This window comes from Artibeus jamaicensis, unplaced genomic scaffold (assembly GCF_021234435.1).
Source record: "Artibeus jamaicensis isolate MK-2021 breed Jamaican fruit bat unplaced genomic scaffold, CSHL_Jam_final scaffold_3047, whole genome shotgun sequence".
In the NCBI taxonomy this organism is placed as follows: domain Eukaryota; kingdom Metazoa; phylum Chordata; class Mammalia; order Chiroptera; family Phyllostomidae; genus Artibeus; species Artibeus jamaicensis.
In genome coordinates, this window is record NW_026522035.1 from 246,964 (window position 1) to 267,609 (window position 20,646).

The 20,646-nt window shown below is 38.5% G+C and overlaps 1 gene segment (V, D, J or C); it reads right to left on the reverse strand.

The window, feature by feature from the left end:
* Positions 1-230: 230 nt before the first annotated feature.
* Positions 231-735, reverse strand: LOC119040845 (T cell receptor alpha variable 9-2-like). The segment is given in 2 exon segments: positions 231-571; positions 690-735. Coding segments are annotated over 2 exon segments (387 nt in total).
* Positions 736-20,646: the final 19,911 nt, after the last annotated feature.

Below are 20,646 nucleotides of genomic sequence, written 5' to 3' on the forward strand. Positions count from 1 at the left end.
TCACACAATATCTTAAACATTTAAAAAACTTTATTTTTATTTCCATGATTCAGTGCATTATTTACTAAACATAAACATTCCTTTGTCTTTACTGTCCCTGTATGTATGGAAGTCTAATCTGCCTAAAAACTCTATTAATGTGCTTAAAGATTGGAAATTTGTATTGATGTCCTGTGTATTTGATGTTAAATAATAGAATGCACCAGAGGGGATCAAACAGTCATAGACACTCAGTGCCAGAGTTTGTGCTCAGCTCCCCCTGCAGTTTCTGTCACTGTGTCACTCACAGCACAGTAGTACACTGCCGAATCAGACTCCTCCACTGAGGTTTTCTCCAAGTGAAAAGAATTTTGTTGTTTGTGGTGTGTGGCTTCAAAACCTTTGTTGCTTTCCTTAACATCGGCTTTGGTGGCTTTCAGGAGGAGCACTGGACCTTCTCCAGGAGACTGAACATACCAGAAGAGAGTGGGGTAACCTGTGGATTCATGGGAGCAGTTCAGAGTCAGGGGATCCCCTTTGGACAGGGTCACTTGGCCTTCCGTCTGGGTCACTGAGTCTCCACGGGTTCGTCCTGGGGGAAAATAAAAGAAAACTCTGTCACCATGGTCATAAAGCTCTTAAATTAAACCAAAGTTTACAAAGTTGCTGACAGGAGAAAGAATCTATATTTTAAGAGGCATGTTACTTACCAAGCACTAAGAGAACCACGGTCACTAAGCCTGGACACCAGTTCATCTCTACAGTGTTGCCTAAATAATGTTCTTGACACTTACCATGAGGAAATGTTGAAGTCACAGTGAAACTCTAAGTCAAAGCCTACATTTACCAGGAAATGTGTTCGTGTTAACAAGTATCACCCCCTGGTGGACAGGGACTGACAAAGGATGCATATTTCTTAGCTTCCTCCCCAAATGGCAGTGTGTTCTCATCACTGACTTATTTATGAGGCACATGAACCTCTTCAGGTGATGCTTTAAAATCTGAACAATGGCATCCTAAGTTCTCAGGGTTTTTTTCCTTACAACAATACCTGACATCAAAGTACTTTAACAGAGCATGCAAGGTATACCTGTAGTTAGAAGACATTGATTTCCTTGAGCATTTTAATACAGTACATTATATTCTCGTGTACCCCCTGGGGGCCTGCCTATAATCCACTGAATGTCAGAAAATGGTTTGGGGCTAAAATCAGAGGAAGTAATAAGAAATTTAGTTTTTCTGATTGAGTAATTCATAACTTTTTAGCATTGTACACAATATAGAACAGTGACTGACATTTCTTACATGCCTAGTAAATATTTCTTATATTAAACAGTAACAATCATTCTTTCACTGAGGATTCACTACTACATGAAATACAATATTTTCTCAGTCTTCAAATATTATCAATTGTAAGAACTGTTATCTCTTTAATGAAGTTTTCAGGATAAAATAATTATAAATGAAGGTACTAAATCTATAAAGAGTGATCTTAGATCAATATCTTAATCTCCCACTATTTTGTTCCTTCCAAGGTAAGATAGCTAACCAATGTGAGTCAAGCAAGGAATATTAATTCTATAGCCTTAATGTAGATTTAGTATTGAAAATGCTTTCTACTACCATGTACCTGCTACATTCTCTGCCCAAACTTGAACAACATAATCCCCCACACACAGTGGAGAGCCCTGGAAATGTGGAAGTGCATAAAAAGCCTGGAGCATCTGTTAGAACTCTCTTCCTTATCACCTAGCAAATTGTTAAAATATGCCAGCTATCATTCATACAACAGCTGGTGGTAGAGTCAATGCCAGTGAGGGAAAGCTACAGATTCTAGGATCTCAACATTAATTCGTAGAAACATATTTTCCAGGATTGAGACCCACTGATATGAAAATTTTAAAGTTCCCCCAGGTGGTTTTGTTACTGTGAGCCCGATACCCATTTACAAGATATCTTTTGTGGTAACTGGCCTAGACCAAAGTGATTCTAAAAGGTGAGGGAGAAAGTTCTGGGATTTGCATGGGGAAATGTCTCAATGGCAACACAAATTTTTAAAAACTAGTCTTTTTCTATGAAGTGTCAGCAGCAAAAGCAAGCCCTTCTTTGGTTCACTTTTTATGGCCATTCTTTTATAAAAACAAAACCAAAAACCACTGAGAATTATAAGGGTAAAGTTCTAGAGAAGGACACATCTTTCTGTAAACATTTATCAACAGACACAGAGATGGACACTTAGTTCAGGCTGTTTCCTGCAGTTCTCACTACACAGATTCAGATCAAGGGGCTTCCTGAGTCCTTGAGTCAACCTTTGAATAGTCTCCTGGAGGTGGACGTAGGAAATCCAGGTCCAGGTGCTTCACTTCTCTTCCACCTCCCAAGTTACATTCTCAGAATCTGCCACAAAACTATGCTAGAAAGGAATTCTGAAAAAGCAGCTATGGACTTTTATTCTGCTCTACAACGGGAAACAAAATAAGTTGGGGTAAAGTTGGATTGAAAGTAAACCGTGCAGCACATGGGTATACAGAGTTGTTATGTATGTAGCAGGGTGCAGACAAGGCAGGGGGCACAAATGGGGATTTGTAATGGGGTCCAGAACTTGGTGTCCAGGAAATATTAGAAAAAAAATATATATATATACATAGGATGTCCTCACCCCCACAAATCTGAGCTGGGGAAGGGGACACGTGGAGCAGGGCCATTGAGAGTTGTTTCGAATAGCAACAGTTTTGCAGATAACCTCTGCAAAAGGTCCTAAGGTAGAACGGTTGTTTAACCTATCTATAACCTTCAACTGATTTCATAGATATGTGAAACAGCTGTGGCCAGGCTTTGAGCTGGGGAGTTGGGAGTGACTTCAACCCAGGATGTAACTGGGAGGCAACTACCCCTGGTGACAGAACCCATGTAGAGCTTGGAGGTGGTTGGCTCCACACCACAGGGCCATACCTGCCTGGACTTACTATGACAACCCAATAAAACTGGAAGAATAGAGGAATGCTGGAAGCTGTGGCCGATTTTGGGAGGAGTTGGAAATGCTGCAGCAGAGAAAGATTGGTGCTGAGATTTAAACCATTCAGGGACCTAGTATCCTTTGGTTTTGGGACCAAGTGTCATATAGAGAAAAAAGATGATTCATTTATCTATTCACTTGTTGATGTGCATTTTTTGGTACCAGTTGTGGACTGTTACAAGGAAAGCTACTGTGAACATATGTGTATAAGATATTCTTAAAAACGTATGCTCTCTTTTCTCTTTGGTCAATACCTGAGAGTAGAATGGCTGGATTGATGACAGATTTACTACTGGTTTTGTTAAAATTAATTACTTGTACAAGTAGCACTTTTGTACATACCCTTAGGTTTTCTACTAGATAATCATGATGTCTGTGAATGAAGATAGGTTTACGTCTTTCTTTCAGAGCCACATGCTTTTGTTTCTTTCTCTTGCCTTACTGCACTGCCAGAACCTCTGGCACAATTCTAAATACGAGAGGTGAGAGACAAAATTCCTGATCTTGGGGGAAGCATTTAGTCTTTCACCACCAAGCATGACATTAGATGCAGGGTTTTATAGATGCTTATTAAGAAGTTGGAGAAATTGCCTTTGATTCTGAATTTTCTGGGAGTTTATAATGAGGAATGGAGGCTGTATTTCTCAAATACCTTTTCTGTACCTGCTGATGTTACTTTTATTAATTGATCATTTGCTGAATATCACTCTCTTTGAGTATATTATTGATAAATTCTCACAATCAAATATTAAAGAAGACATTATTCTTCTATTTAACACACAATGAAACGAAGCTCACAGGTGCCTCAAAAGCATGTGACAGAGCTAACAGTATTCACCACAGTTCTCTCTGATAGCAGTTCTCTCTCTCTGCTTCTTGGTTTTACCACTGTTGATTATTCTCAGAGAAAATTTGAAAGACTAGAAGGTAGCAAAATTACTTCTTGAGCTTTGAAACATCACAAGACTCCATGTCAGCAGGTTCTTTATTTATGCAAATGGAATTAATAAAAATAAATGATTTCAGGTTTTGCTTTTTCAAAGAAAGGGAGAGGGAAACACGAAGTACACAAGCTACATTTCAGAAGCAGACCACTAGGTAGTGTCTTGGCCATTACTTTTATACTATTAGACATATGACTTGAAGAATGCACTACAGCAAGGGTGACTAACTCTTCCAGACTTCTTCTGTGAGTCACCAGGAAACAAACTTCACACATGGCTGGTGATCACTTTCTTCCTCTGCCCTTAAAACTTACTTGTGATAATGCAGTTTAGACCATAGTTTTCAAATTAATCATTGTAAGTGGTTTTAAAAAAATTTTTAAAGAATTTCCTTATGATGAAGCAATCCTTCTGAGAGCACAGTCCAAAAACTGGAAAGAATTAGAGTTTAGGAGGTCTAGCCAGAACGCATCCAGCCAAGAAATATAAAAAATATAGACATTTATTGAAAAAGATACAAGATACCAGAAACATTGTACATAAGACAATGATACCTCAGTCCTCTTCAAAGTAAGCTACCTTAGGACCTCATAAAGTTCAACTAATTGCCATCAGGTGCCCCATCATAGTTTCCTGAATTTTATCAACGCTCTGAAATCTCTTCCCTTTCAAAGGTGATTTTACCTTTGGTAAAAACCAGAAGTCATATGGCACCAAATCTGAGGTGTAGGGGTCGCTGAATCACTGGGTGATTTGGTGTCTTACCTAAAAACTGAACCAGATGTGAGGCATGAGGTGGCACATGGTTGTGATGAAGCTGCCAATCACCAGTTCCCCAGAGCTGTGGCCTTCTGAACCACCCGAAAAGTTTCCATCGAGAAATATTGCAGATTAATGCAAAATATGATGCAGATTCATTGCTCTCAATAATTTTGAATGCAAAAGACACATAGCACACATGCTCACTCAACAGCATCTACCTCCCCCACTGACTAGTAAAGTCATCATTGTTCATGCATGCTCAATCCAGTCCACTCTCCTTGTTTGCCAGGTTACATCAATGTCACACAAACCATTCTCACTGTATTAACACTGGCTGGTCTTTTTCCAGACAGACCTCATACATCGAAAATATTGTTATATTTGCATACATTTTTATAGGAAAATAAGGAAGCAACATAAATGTCTATCAGCACATCAATGGATAAACAAAATGCAGTACATACATACACTGGAATATTTTTTAAGTTTAAAAGGTAAGAAATTCTGACACAGGATGCCACATGGGTGAACCAGCAGGATACTACACTAGGTGAAAGAAGTTACCATGTGACCAATATTGCTGCATCCCACTTTATGAGGTATATAAAACAGTCAAACTCATAGAATGAGAACTGAAAGGGTATTCGCCAAGGGCTGGAAGGGTGGGGGCATGGGATGTTATTGCTAATGGAGCACAACTTTTCAGTTCTTCAAAGCCAATGGAGTTCTTTTGGTGTAAATGTGCTTCATACCACTCAATTGTACACCTAACATGGTAAAAAATTTATGATAAAATGATAAAAGTATAAAAATATCAAAAAATGTTGAGTCCTTTTCAGATTTTTACTATGCACATCTGCTTGCCCAACTCAATTATACGATGGAGTTTACAATACAAGATCACTTATTAAACATCCATGGTCATTTAAATTTTAAGGCACTGAGAGAATGGGGTTAGAGGTAAGTGGAGGAAATATTAGAAAATGAGGATTTTGGATTGTGGAGCATTGAAACAAAGGGGCATGGAGCTGTGAAAATGAGCCACAGATGGCAAAAATGCTTCTAGAAAAGTGGTGAATTGAAGGGCAAGAGCAGAAGAAGATAGTTCACACTTTGCTTCTTCACAATGTCCCCCTAGAGCCACCAATTATTGCTCAGTTATGAGTGAGACTGGTGGGATTTACTGCAGGTGAATCTACATAAAGGAAATAGTCTCTTTCATGCTGGTTGTGTTAGTAAGATGGAAAAAACACAAAGTGTGTCATATTGTAGCACCTAAGAAATTCAAGGAGGGTACCTTAACTCAGCTAATAAATCCAGATTAAACTATATCATTAAACAGTATAATAGAGCATAACATACAAAAACAGTAAAGCCACAGAAAGATTTCACAGCCTCCCTCTTCCAACAGTGTCTGTGTCATAAAATACACTCAATAAATATTTATTGAACAAATTGATCTGAAAATCTTACAATACCACAGACTTTTACTGATTTTTAGATTCAGAAGTTTCTGAATTTCCTTAGTTATTCTCCTAGCTCAATGTCTCACCAAATAGCAAATTGTTGGTTTTGGTTGTTCTTTGTCTTCAGCAAACAATTTGAAATCATTTTTTCAAATACATAGATATTTTTGATTAATAATAATTGTACACATGGTCTATGGACCTAGAGAGGTATTTTCATAGAGTGTTTTCCCTCAAACCCTCCTACACCTGTGCTACCACAGCCCTGGCCACTTCCTGACAGTGCTGACAATTCCCAGCCTTGGTCTCTACAGCAGGTGGATGCATCAAGCACAGCCCTAAAGTTTTGGTTGTGGAGAAAAGGGAACTCTAGTGAACTGTTGGTGAGAATGCAGTCTGGTTAAGCCAATGTGGAAAACAGTATGGGTTTCCTCAGATAACTAAAAATGGAACTGCCCTTTCACCCGGCAATTCCACTGTTGGGATTATACCCTAAGAATTTAGGAACACCAATTCAAAAGAACCTGTGCACCCCAATGTTCATAGTAGTGCAACCTACTATAGCCAAGATCTGGAAACAGCCTAAGTGCCCAGCAGTAAATGAACACATTAAAAAACTGGTACATTTACACAACTCACTACTATGCAGCAGAAATCAAGAAGAATGAAATCCTACATTTTGCTACAGCATGGTGAAACTGGAGAACAGTATGCTAAGTGAAATAAGCCAGGCAGTAAAAGACAAATACCATCTGATCTCACCTATAAGTGGAACCTGGTCAAGAAAACAAACAAGAGTGCTAATTAGAACCAGAAACATAAAAGTGAAGAACAAACTGAGAGTAACCAGATGAAACAGAGGTGGGGTGTAATGGGGGAAAGAAAGGGAAGGGTCTTCAAGGAACATGGACAAAAAAAGACCCATGGACCAAGATTATGGGGAGAGGGGGAGAACTGAATGTGGGAGGTGGGAAGTGGGGGTGGGTTGGGCAGTGGTAGAGTAATGGAGGAAAAATGGGGATAACTCGAATGACCAACAATAAAAAGTAATAGGATCAATCAATAAACAAAATCTTTTTTTAATTTTTTTTATTTTATTGATTATGCCATTACGGTTGTTCTATTCCCCCCTTCATTCCCCTCTACCCTGCACCCCCCGCCCCCACCATTCCCCCCCTTTAGTTTATGACCATGTGTCTCAAGTTCTTTAGATTCTATATTTCCCATTATATTCTTGCACCCTATCTATTTTCTACCTACCATCTATGCTACTTAGTTTTTGTACCTTCTCCCCCCTTCTCCTTCTCCCACTCCCCTGTTGCTAACCCTCCATGAGATATTCATTTCTATGTTTCCACTCCTGATCTTGCTGTCCTTTTAGTTTGCTTTTGTTTTTGGTGTGGTTGTTAATAACTGTGAGTTTGCTGTCCTTTCACTGTTCATCTTTTTTATCTTCTTTTTCTTAGATAAGTCCCTTTAACATTTCATATAATAAGGGCTTGGTGATGATGAACTCCTTGAATTTGATCTTATCTGAGAAGCACTTTATCTGCCCTTCCATTCTAAATGAAAGTTTTGCTGGATAGAGTAATCTTGGTTGTAGGTCTTTGGATTTCATGACTTGGAATACCTCTTTCCAGTCCCTTCTTGCCTGTAAGGTCTCTTTTGAGAAATGAGCTGACAGTCTGATGGGAACTCCTTTGTAGGTGACTGTCCCCTTATCTCTTGCTGTTTCTAGGATTCTCTCCTTCATTTGAATCTTGGCTAATGTAATCCTGATGTGCCTTGGTGTATTCATTCTTGGGTCTAACTTCTTTGGGACCCGCATACAGTGTCACAACCCAGCGACTTGGGCGGCCCCGCCCTCGTGAACACTTAAGGCTCTACTTCACATACTTAACGGGCACGAACAGACCAAAAATGGCTCAAGAAGATCTCAAAGCCCCAGAGCCCATAACTCTAAGCAATGAAGAAATAGCAAAACTTTCAGATGCACAGTTCAAAACACTGGTGATCAGAAAGCTCACAGAACTGGCTGATTTTAGCCACAAATTAGAGAAACACATGAAGGCTAAACTAATTGAAATGAACAGGAAATGCACAGGAAACCAATAGTACTGGAAAGGAAAGTGGGGCTCAAATCAAGGGAGTAAACCAAAAGGAAGGAAAAAATGACCAAACAGAAAAAATATGAAGAAACAAGAATTCAAAAAAATGAGGAGAGGCTTAGGAACCTTCAGGACATCTTTAAACTCTCCAACATCCGAATTATAGGGGTATCAGAAGGGGTAGAGGAACAGTCACAAGTGGAAACCTTATTTGAACAAATAATAAAAGAGAACTTCCCCACTATGGCAAAGGCAATAGACTTCCAGGAAATCCAGGAAGCTCAGAGAGTCCCAAAGAAGTTGGACCCAAAAAGGAACACACCAAGGCACATCAGGATTACATTAGCCAAGATTCAAATGAAGGAGAGAATCCTAGAAGCAGCAAGAGATAAGAGGACAGTCACCTACAAAGGAGTTACCATCAGACTGTCAGCAAATTTCTCAAAAGAGACCTTACAGGCAAGAAGGGGCTGGAAAGAGGTATTCCAAGTCATGAAATCCAAAGACCTACAACCAAGATTACTCTATCCAGCAAAACTTTCATTTAGAATGGAAGGGCAGATAAAGTGCTTCTCAGATAAGATCAAATTCAAGGAGTTCATCATCACCAAGCCCTTATTATATGAAATGTTACAGGGACTTATCTAAGAAAAAGAAGATAAAAAAGATGCACAGTGAAAGGACAGCAAACTCACAGTTATTAACAAACACACCTAAAACAAAAGCAAACTAAAAGGACAGCTAGATCAGGAGTGAACCATAGAAATGAAGATCTCATGGAGGATTAGCAACAGGGGAGTGGGAGAAGCAGAAGGGGGGAGAAGGTACAGAAAATAAGTAGCATAGACAGTAGATAGAAAATAGATAGGGGGAGGGTAAGAATAGTATGGGAAATATAGAATCTAAAGAACTTGAGACACGTATTCATGAACTAAAGGGAGGGAATGGTGGGGGGAGAGGTGTACAGGGTGGAGGGGAACAAAGGGGGGAAATAGAACAGATGTAATGGCATAATCAATAAAATAAAAATATATATTTAAATAAATAAATAAAAAGAAAGTGATCAGACCACAGTGAAAATATGGTCACATTCTGTCACAAAAGGAGAAAAAAATTAATACAAACCTGTAATTTATTAAAACCTCTCAGAACTATTAAAAAGCAGGCATTGCAGCAGAAGTATTGATTAAATGTAAAATGCTCAATGCAAGATGTATAATTCAATGAAGAAATCATTATTCTGATTATAATAAAAATTGATGCAAAAACTAATTTATGTATTACCAATATTACCTGACTACATAAGTATCAACTTCAAATTTCTGTGCTCTACCTATTTTGTCATTTGGCAATTATTATTTTTAATAGAAAAATTAAAAATGCTGTTTTGAAAACACAATATTTGAAAGCCAAACCATGATAAGGATTCTGATACTGATGATAAGGGTATTTTTAGTAGGACAGAGTTAGTATAGCAAATATGAGATAATTAAAGCAAAAAATTTTAAATTAAATTCTACTAACTGACTTCAAGAATTCATTATGCAGCAGTATACCCAACAAAATGTTCTAACGCTTTCTTGGTCATCTTGAAACTAACCTTTCTATCAAGTGTTTTTAGCATACATAACAGAAGTTTCCACTAGGAGACAGGTTTGTGTACAGGATTCAGGTGCTTGGGAGGCAATGTGTACTTGCTGCACAGAAGTACACAGCTGAGTCTTCAGGCTGGGTGTCTTCGATGTGCAGGGAGAAATTTCTGGCTGTCTTATCCAATAAAACAGTAAGTCTTTCATGTCGCTTTTCATTCTCATTTGAAAGAATGTGTATAATGAGCTGGGGACCTTTTCCAGGTTCTTGCTTATACCATGGAAAGTACTGTGAAGCACTGTCTGAATAAGAACAGGTGATGAGAGAGGTGTTTCCCTCCTGGACACTCAGGGTAGGAGGATGCTGCTTCACTTCCTCTCCATGGCTGACACCTATGCAAGCAGGAAAAATTCAGAGAAAGGAGAAGAGTGTCCAGATTATTATGCTTCAAATTTTTCTCTCTACGGTAACTAAGGAAACCCGAATAAAGCCAGGCTTGGCTTCTAAAATAATACCCAGTAATAGAGTTTATTTCCCATTAACCCTCAACTCACAGTCCAGCTGTAGCCAAAAGAACATGAAGAATTCTCCAATGGATATCTTCATTCTTCTTATTGAGATCAATTGTGGACCTGCTACCTACAGCCAGGGGACCTACTGCTGTTATCAAGTTATCTCTTTTCCTCTCACAATCTGAAAATAAGGGTTTCTCATGTTCTCTCCCCAGCCAATAAGGTAAAGACTGTGCTTCTGTCAAAGCCTATTCATTCAGAACCAGTAAAATGAACCCTCCACATATTCTGCATCAGCAGAGGTGCACTACCACCTTGTGGTCACATCTCTAACTCCTGAACCTGCTGGTTAAATGTAATTTTACCCTTTGCCTATGAGACACTCAGACACAGAAAGGCACTAACACATCAAACAAATTAACTCTTAGATCGGATATTACAAAATAATGTAGAGATCAATATTTTTACCTCTACGCACAACTGAGTTATTGTCAATATTTTAGAAAGATGCAGATGCTGTTGGTACTTATTCAACGAGGGCCCAGTTTTGCATGTTTTAAATCAGGAAAGTGTCATGATTCACTCTCATAAACAAAGAAAATATAAAACCCTCCTTTTGAAGCTGTGGTACATACACACAATGGAATACTACTCAGCCATAAAAGGAAGGAAGTGTTACTTTTTGCGAAGGACTACATGGACCAAGAAGGTATTATACTAAGTAAAGTAAGTTATACAAAGAAAGACAAATACCATAAGATTTCAGTTATATGTGGAGTCTAGCCCTAGCTGGTGTGGCTCAGTTGATTAAGAACCAGCCTGTGAACAAGAAGGTAATTGGTTTGACTTTCAGTGAAGGCACAGACCTCGGTTGTGGGCCAGGATCCCATTTGTGGCAGGGGCAGAGAGCAGTGCAAGAGACAACTAACTGATGTGTCTCTCACACATAGATGTTTCTCTCCTTCTCCTTCTCCCTTTCCCGCACTCTAAAATGAATAAATAAAAACTTTTTTTAAAAAAGGAGTGTCATAGACATGTAAATTACCACATAGAGAGTATAGTCAATATACCACAAGAGCTCTGTACGGGGCCAGGTGGGGACTTGAAGCATGGGGACCATTGTGTAAAGTACATGATTTCTAATCACTTTGCTGTATTCTGAACCTAATACAAAATATTATTGAGCCTATCCTTCATGACAGAATGGATGGAATTGGAAAGCATTATGCTAAGTGAAATAAGCCAGGCAGTGAAAGACAGATACCATATAATCTCACCTATAAGTGGAACCTAACTAACAAAACAAACAAGCAAGAAAATACAAACAGAGACATTGAAGCAAAGAACAAACTGACAGTAATCAGAGAGGAGTGGGTAGAGGGATAATTGGGAATAATTAAGGAAGGGTCATCAAGGAACATGTATAAAGGACACATGGACAAACCCAAACAGGGTAGGTTCAAGTGTGGAAGGCAGTGACGGGTGGGATGGGTCTGGCATGGTTGTGTGATAAGAGACAACTGTACTTGAACAGCAACAAAAAATAAGTTAAAAAATAAAATAACTGTAAAGTGGAAAAATAAATTGTAACTGAATTTTTATATAAATATGAGAAAGAAACATTTTCTTTTCAGATAAACTTCATTTGTCTGTTATGAAGAAAAGTTTTTCATTTTTTAAATTTGTATTATTGTTGTTCAAGTACAGTTTTTTTCCTTTTTTGCCCACCCCTTCCCACCACTCCAGTGTTCCCCACCTTCCTCCCCTGTTTCTACCCCCACCTTCTTATTGCCCATATGTCCTTTGTAATTGTTCCTGTAAACCCTTCATCTTTTTCCCCCATTATCCCTTCCCTCTCCCTTCTGATCACTGTCAGCCTGTTCTCAATTTCAATGTCTTTGGCTATACTTTGCTTGCTCGTTTGTTTTGTTGATTAGGTCCCTGTTAATGGTGACAGCATATGGTATTTGTCTTTCACTGCCTGGTTTATTTCACTTAGCATAATGTTCTCCAGTTCCATCCATGCTGTTGGAAAGGGTAGGAGCTCCTTCTTTCTTTCTGCTGCATAGTATTCCATTGTGTAAATGTACCACAGTTTTTGGATCCATTCATCTACTGATGGGCACCTAGGTTGCTTCCAACACTTGGCTACTGTAAATTGTGCTGCTATGAACATTGGGGTGCATAGGTTCTTTTGGATTGGTGTTTCAGGGTTCTTAGGATGTAATCCTACCCACCAGGTCAAATGGCAGTTTCATTTTTAGTTTTCTGAGGGAATTCTATATTGTTTTCCACAGTGGTTGTACCAGTCTACAGTGCACCAACAGTGCACTAGGGTTCCCTTTTCTCCACACCTTTTCTAACATTTGTTGTTTATTGCTTTGTTTATGATGGCCATTCTGACTGGTGTGAAGTGGTATTTCATAGTGATACTAAACATCTTTTCATGTCTCTAGACCCTCCATATGTCCTCCTTGGAGAAGTGTCTCTTCAAGTCTTTTGCCCATTTTTTAAGTGGGTTGCTTGTCTTCTTAAAGTGGAATTGTGTGAGTTCTTTATATATTTTGGAGATCAAACCCTTGCCTGAGGTATCATTGGCAAATGTGTTTTTCCATACGGTTGGTTCTCTTTTTTACTTTAATACTGTTTTCTTTAGCTGTGCAGAAGGTTATTATTTTGATGAAATCCAATTTATTTATTCTTTTCCTTATGTCCCTAGCTCTAGGGGATGTATCAGTAAAAATATTGCTCTATGAAATATCTGAGATTTTTCTATCTATATTCTTTTCTAGGACTTCAATGGTGTCACAACTTACATTTAAATCTTTCATCCACCTTGAATTTATTTTTATATATGGTGTAAGTTGGTGGTAGAGTCTCATTTTTGGCATGTATCTCTCCAGATCTCCCAACACCATTTGTTGAAGAGGCTATCTATCCTCCATTTTATGCTGCTGCCCCTTTTGTCAAATATTAATTGACAGTAGAGACTTAGGTTTATTTCTGGGCTCTCTGTTCTATTCTATTGGTCTATGTGTCTGTTCTTATGCCAGTGCCAGGTTGTTTTGATTACAGTGGCCTTGTACTACAGTTTGATATCAGGTATGGTGATTCCTCCTACTTTGCTCTTCTTTCTCAAAATTGCTGCAGCTATTTGGGGTCATCTATGGTATCATATAAATTTCTGAAATGTTTGTTCTACATCTGTGAACTATGCCATTGATATTTTAATAGGGATTGCACTGAATCTATAAATTGCTTTGGGTAGTATGGCCATTTTGATGATGTTAATTCTTCTGATCCATAAACATGATATATGTTTCCACTTGTTTGTGTCTTTTTTAATTTCTGTCTTCAGTGTTGTGTACTTTTCTGAGTACAGATCTATTACCTCCTTGGTTAGGTTTATTCCTGGTTATTTTATTTTTCTTGTTGCAATATCAAATGTGATTTTTATCATAATTTCTGAATCTGGTATTTCATTGTTGGTGCACAAAAATGCCTTTCTTTGATTTCTGGATATTGACCTTATATCCCACTGTTTTGCCAAATTTATTTATTAGGTCAAGCATTTTCGGGGGGAGTCCATAGGATTTTCTATGTACACTATCATGTCATCTTCAAACTGTGACAGTTTTGTTTCCTCTTTGGAAACAAAAGCATCCAATTTTGATGTCTTTTATTCCTTTTTCTCATCTGATTGCTGTGTCTGGGACTTCCAATACTATGTTGAATAGAAGTGGTGAAAGTGGACAACCTTGTCTTGTTCCTGATCTCACTGGAAAAGTTTTAAGTTTTTGCCCATTGAGTATTATATTGGCTGTGGGTATCTCATACATGGCCTTTTTTATTTTAGCAATGCTTGATTCCCATTTGGGTGAATGTTTTTTTATCATAAATGGGTGCTGTACTTTATCAAGTGCTTTTTCCACATCTATTGATATGATCATGTGATTTTTATCTTTGCTTTTGTTTATGTGATGTATTGTGTTACATTTACTGATTGAGAATATTGTACCATCCTTGCATCCCTGGGATGAATGCCAGCTGGTCATAGTGTATGATCATTTTAATGGATTGCTAGATGTGGTTTGCCAATATTTTGTTGAAGATTTTAGCATTTATGTTTATCAGCAATATTGGCTTGAAGTTTTCTTTCTTTGTTGTGTCTTTATCTGGTTTGGGGATTAGGATGATGCTGGTCTCATAACCAGAGTTTGGGAGTCTTCCATCTTCTTGGATTTTTTGAAATAGTCTGTGAAGGAGAGGGGTTAGCTCTTCCTTAAATGCTTTGTAGGATTCTCCTGTGACACCATCTGGTCCGGGGCTTTTGTGTGTTGGTAGATCTTGATTACTGCTTCAGTTTCATCACGTGTTATTGGTCTGTTCTGGCTTTCTGCTTCTTCTTCATTGAGTTTTGGAAGATTATATTTTTCTAGAAATTTATTCATTTCACCTAAGTTTTTAAAATTTCTTGCCATATTGTTGTTTGTAGTAATTTCTTATATTTCTTTGTGTTTCTGTGGTATCAGTTTTAATCTCTCTTCTTTCATTTCTGATTGTGTTTATTTGGGTCTTCTCTCTTTTTTTTTCTTGATGATCCTGCTTAAAGGCTTACCAACTTTGTTTATCTTTTCAAAGAACCAGCTCCTGCATTCATTGATCATTAGAATTGTGCTTTTAGTCTCTACATCATTTCGTTCTGCTCCGATCTTGGTTATTTCCTTCCTTTTACTTTCTCTGGGCTGTCTCTGTTGTTGTTCTTTGAGTTCTTGTAGGTGTAGTGTTAGGTTGTTTATTTAAAATGTTTCTACCTTTTTTAGGTAGGCCTGCATTGCTACGAACTTCCCTCTCAGGACTGCCTTCACTATATCCCATAAATTTTGGATTGTTGTGAGTTCATTTTCATTTGTTCCAGGAATTTTTTAATTTCCTCCTTGAGCTGCTTCTTGACCCATTCATAGTTCAGTAGCATCCCTTTCAATCTCCATGAGTTTAAGTGTTTTTGAGGTTTTTTTCCCTGAGGTTACTTTCTAGTTTCAATCCTTTGTGGTCAGAGAAAATGCTTGGTATGATTTCAATTTTCTTGAATTTGTTGAGGCTTGTTTTGTAACCTATCATGTGGTCTATCTTTGAAAATGGAAACAAAGTTCCATGTGCATTTAAAAAGAATCCAATGTGTATTTTGCTTTTGGGGGATGAAAGGCTCTCTCTATATATATCAGTCAAGCTTGTTTGATCTAGGACATTGTTCAATGCTGCAATATCTTTGTTGATATTTTGTTTGGAAGATCCGTCCATTTTTGAGAGGGGGCTGTTAAAATCCCCTACTATAATTTTATTGCTGTCAATATCTTTCTTGAAGTTCTCTAATATTTTCTTTATATATTTGGGTGCTCCTATGTTAGCTTTATATATATTTACAATATTTATGTCTTCTTGATGGATTCTTCCCTTCAGTATTATGAAGTAACCTTCTGGGTCTCTTTTTATGGCCTTTTTTTTTTAAGTGTATTTAGTCTGATATAAAAATTGCTACCCTGGCTCTATTTCCCTGTCCATTTGCTTGGAATATTTGTTCCCAGCCCTTCACCATCTCAGTAGGTCTTTTGTTCTGAGATGGGTCTCTTGTTGGTAACATATTTGTGGGGCATGCTTTCTTATCCATTGGGCTACTCTATGTCTTTTCATTGGGGCATTTAATCCATTTATATTTAAAGCACTTATATATTGCCATTGCTTCATACCTGTGTTTCTCTCTCTCTCGCTCTTTTCCTTCCTTTTCTTAAAGCAGTCCCTTTAGCATCTCTTGCAGAGCTGGCTTGGTGGAGATGTGTTTTTTTAGACTTCTTTTTTTTTGGAGAGCTCCTTATTTGGCTTTCCATTTTAATTTAGAGCCTTGCTGTGTAGAGTAATCTTGGTTGCAGGCCTCTGGCTTTCATTACTTGGAGTATTGCTTGCCATTCTCGTCTGTCTTGGAGCATTTCCATTGAGAAATCATCTCCTAGAATAATCAGAGTTCCCCTGTATATTACTTTCTTTTTCTCCTCTGCTGCTTTTAAGATTCTCTTTTTGTCTTGGAATTTTGCCATTTCAGTTATGATGTATCTTGAAGTGGTCCTCTATAAGTTACTCTTGATTGGGACTCTCTTTGTTTCCTGGTTTTGTGTGACTTTTTTCTCATCAAATTAGGAAATTTTCCCATTATTACATTTTCAAACAGGTTTTTTGTTTGCTTTTCTTCTTCTCTTTCTGGTATCCCTATTATATGGATATTGTTATGTTTCATGTTGTCTTGTAGTTCCATGACCACCTGTTCATTTTTTCTGAGTCTCTTTTTTTTTCTTGCTCTTTTTGGGTGTTTTTTTCTACTTTGTCTTTCAAATTATTGATTCTATTCTCTGTTTTATCCATCTTGCTTGTAAGTCCTTTTAATGTGTTTTTTGTTTCTGAGATTTTATTGTTCATTTCTTCCTGTTTTTTGTTTATAGTTTCTATTTTCTTTTTTATGCCCATGTAGTTCTCACTTGGTTCCTTGTAGTTGTCTGTCAGCTCCTTGAGCATTTTTATAACCATTAATTTGAAATCCATAGCTGATAATTTGGTTACCTCCATTTTGTTTAGCTCTTTTAGTGGGGAGTCTTCCATTCCTTTTGACTGCATTTTCTTTTTGTCTCCCCATTTTAGTTGACTATTTTTGTTTATTTCTGCACTTCCTGATGTTTTTATTTGTTAGCTATCTCTTTGTACGGTGAACTTCTATGGCAGGAATTCTATGAAGTTCAGTGGCATGGTCTCTGATCTCCTTGAGTGGACACTCTATGTTTGCCCTTTCTTCTGTTTGTGTCAGTTGACTTGTTGTACTTGGGTTTGTACCTTTTGGTAGTTCCTTTATTGGTGGTTTTTCTCCTTCAGCAGGTATACTGATATTTGCAGCTCCCACCTATTTTTGTATGTGATCAGTGGCAGGGGGTAGGCAAAATGCATTAAGACAACAGGAAAGTATTTTATGGCATTTAAAGTACCAGCAAGTAGAAAAGAGATAGGAGATTCTTTGGGTAAGTATAGCATTAACTGTGACATTTCACCCAATTAGCCACTTTTTATAAAAGGTGAAAGAGAGCTAAGACTCCTGTTACAGGGGAGGATGATTGTGAACTAAATCCAGAAAACAGAGCCCTTGTGCAAGGTTAGATGATAAGACATAGTGAGAGTGAAGGAGAGAAAGTACATGTAGTGTGAGAGAGAATAGAGTTAACCACAACAATAGTAATGCTCAGGATTAAAACGAAGTGGTCTAAGATCACGGAGGGTTGCTGTGTAGTATGTACAATTGTATGGAACAACAGTTGTTTACAATAGTACTGGAACAACAATAATATAACAAGAAATACATGATTTGGATAACCAGAATAGAAAGTACCCAATGAAGAATTGTGTGTTATTGGAACACAGGTGAAACAAATAAAGGAAAATTAAAATACAATACAGAGAGAATAAGGAAAACCAGTCAAGCAATGAAATTAAACAGGAAAATAAAATGAGGAAAACTAAAGGAAGAGAAATTTAAAAATACTAACAAAATAAAAGTGGTAAGGCATAATTGCAAGATAATAATACAATACACAATAAAATGCTGCTCTGTGGGATAGCAAAGTGACATTTGTCTCAGTTTCTCTGTTTTGGGACTTAGCCTTGTGCTCCCCCTTTCGATCTGTCTCTAGACCCTTTGTAACTTGGTGTCTTGTTGTCTCACTTAGAAGAATAAAAGAAAAGAAAAAAAGGTGGGGACAGGAAGAGAGAGAATCCAAAAGGAAAAGAAAAAAAAGATAATAATAAGCCTCCTACTGACTTTAAACCTGTTCAGTGATATCTGCTGGGCTTCCTAGATGCCACAGAAAGAAGGGGCTGCACTTCACTTTTCTCCCTTTCTTTGGTTCTGAGAGGATGGGGAGCAGGTTTGGGGGCACTATTCACAGTTTCCTGGCCTCCCACCCAGGTCTTCTGTGAGCTGCCAGGCTCAAATTAGCCACTCTGATGCTCACAGTGTGAGTCACTCTCTGGTTCAGAGCCAGATACTAGCGAGGCCCATGGTTACCCTCTGCTATTGTTTCTGGACACGCAGTACCAAACCAACAGGGCACACAGTTCCCCTCTACTACTGTCTCTGGGTGCACAGGATGAGTTAGTGGGGCACATGGTTTCCTTCTACTACTGTCTCTTGTGTGTGTATGCAAGACTAGTGGGGTGCATGGTTCCCCTCCGCCATTCACTCTGGGTGCAAACAGTGCAAAACAGGCAGGGTGCATGGTTTAGCTCTGCTACTGTCTCTGGGCACTTGGTTCCAGACAGGCAGGTCACAAGGTTCCACTCCACCACTCACTCTAGGCACATGCACCTGAAATCTCCCTCAGGGCACACCAGCTGCAGATGGAGAGTTCCTTACAAAGCAGCTGCCTGCCGTTCTTATCAAGTGCACGACTTTTCATGCAGCCCCACTTTCCAACCAGTGTGGAGACTATCCAAGTCAGGGTCCAACATGGCCCAACTCCTCCCTTCTCCAGGTGTTGCCCAGCACTCCGGTTTCTCTGGTGCCAGTGTCCACAGTCCCAGCAGATGTGTGCCACCTCTTCAGATGTGTGTCTCCCACTTCATCTCCACTTCCCCCAGAGACTTCCAGCACCCAAGTCCCTCCCAGTGCAGGGCTGCACTCCTTACTCTGATAGGGGAGCAAGGTGGTGCTCTAACTTTCCTCCCCATATCCTGCAGCAGGTGCTGGGACAGGGGCCACAGCAGCGATGGTCCCAGTGCACTCTCCTCACCATCTGTTTTTCAATGTCCTCTACAATTTTTTTGCCTCCCAACTTCATATAAGCTGGGATTCCATTGGCTGTTCACTCTGTTCCTCAGAAGATTCCTCAGAACGCACCTACCTCACTGCCATTTCTCCAAGCTTTTTCTTAGAGAAATATTTAAGTGAACATCAGAGTATGAAGGAGAAGACTATTGAATATTTAAAACACCTATGTCAAACCCTGATCCTATAAGCTGATCTTGCTTGTGACCTGGCTATTCCCAGAGAATGGATATTATCAAAGTGGAAATTAGAAATCTTTCCTAGGCTTGACTGTGATGAAAAGTAAAGAATCAACTATCCATGGTAAGGGAGCATGGAGATATCTTCCATGAGCTATTAGTATTCCAACCATAGAAAACTATTTGACCCACAGGTTGGGTTGAATTTCTGTGAGAAATCTGATATACTGTAAGAAATCTATTATAATACTGTGTCTTACATTCCTCAAAGAATTGAACAAGCACAGTTCCTGAAAAAACTTCAGGCTGCAGATTCAAAAATGAAACCACATATGAGTTTATTCTTGAGGTGGTTTTATTTTCTCATCAAGATAGATGGCAGGCCCTAAAATGCAATTACTGACTCATGTCATTAGTAGAACTTTTTCTACAGTATAAGCCAATTCTCCCAGAATAGATTCCTGCCTCCCTGGCCATTGCTGTCTCAGATCTCATAATCTATCACTTCTCTTCCAAACTTTATTAAAATGTCATTTTTTCAAGATATTGATAAAGTCTTTCAGACCTGTGAGTTTCCAGAATTATCTTTCTTTACTAACAACCCTTTCTCATTCACTTTAATTTCTTGATTTTTATCACCTATGTAAGAATCAATCTAGGTAAGCTTAAATATTTCCTGTGTTTGCTAAGAGAACAGTAAAAGCAGAAACTAACCCTAAAGAACAGATCATGAGAAATGGTTCCTAGGAAACCAAGACTACCTCATTTCCAGTTATGGGAGCACTTTTCCTGTGGCTTGAACTCTCTGGTCCTCTAGAATTACAAAGAATAGATCTGCTCTCTCACATCTCACACCCTTAAAGAGTGCCCTGCATCATGGAAGCCCTCAACCATTTTTACATCTATGTGCCATCTGGTGGGCCTGAGGTTTCCCTACCCCAACCCTAGGGTCTCTTCAGTGGCAGAGGCAGGGTTCTTAAGGTAACTTTCTATCTCCATTCTCATTCTCCTATAGTTCAGTGATGAATCTAGGAGATGTCTCCACTACAACTGAATGTAAATATCATTACAGGAAGTGAAAATGGTTCAATGGCTCTTCCTGGTTAAGCAGGATGTTCTTCTGGGCACATTTCTTACCTGTACATCAATAACTCATCATATAGAACCTGTAAGAATACATAAAAAAAATTTAAAACTCCACAACTGGGAAAACATATAGGAGGAAAAGGAGCT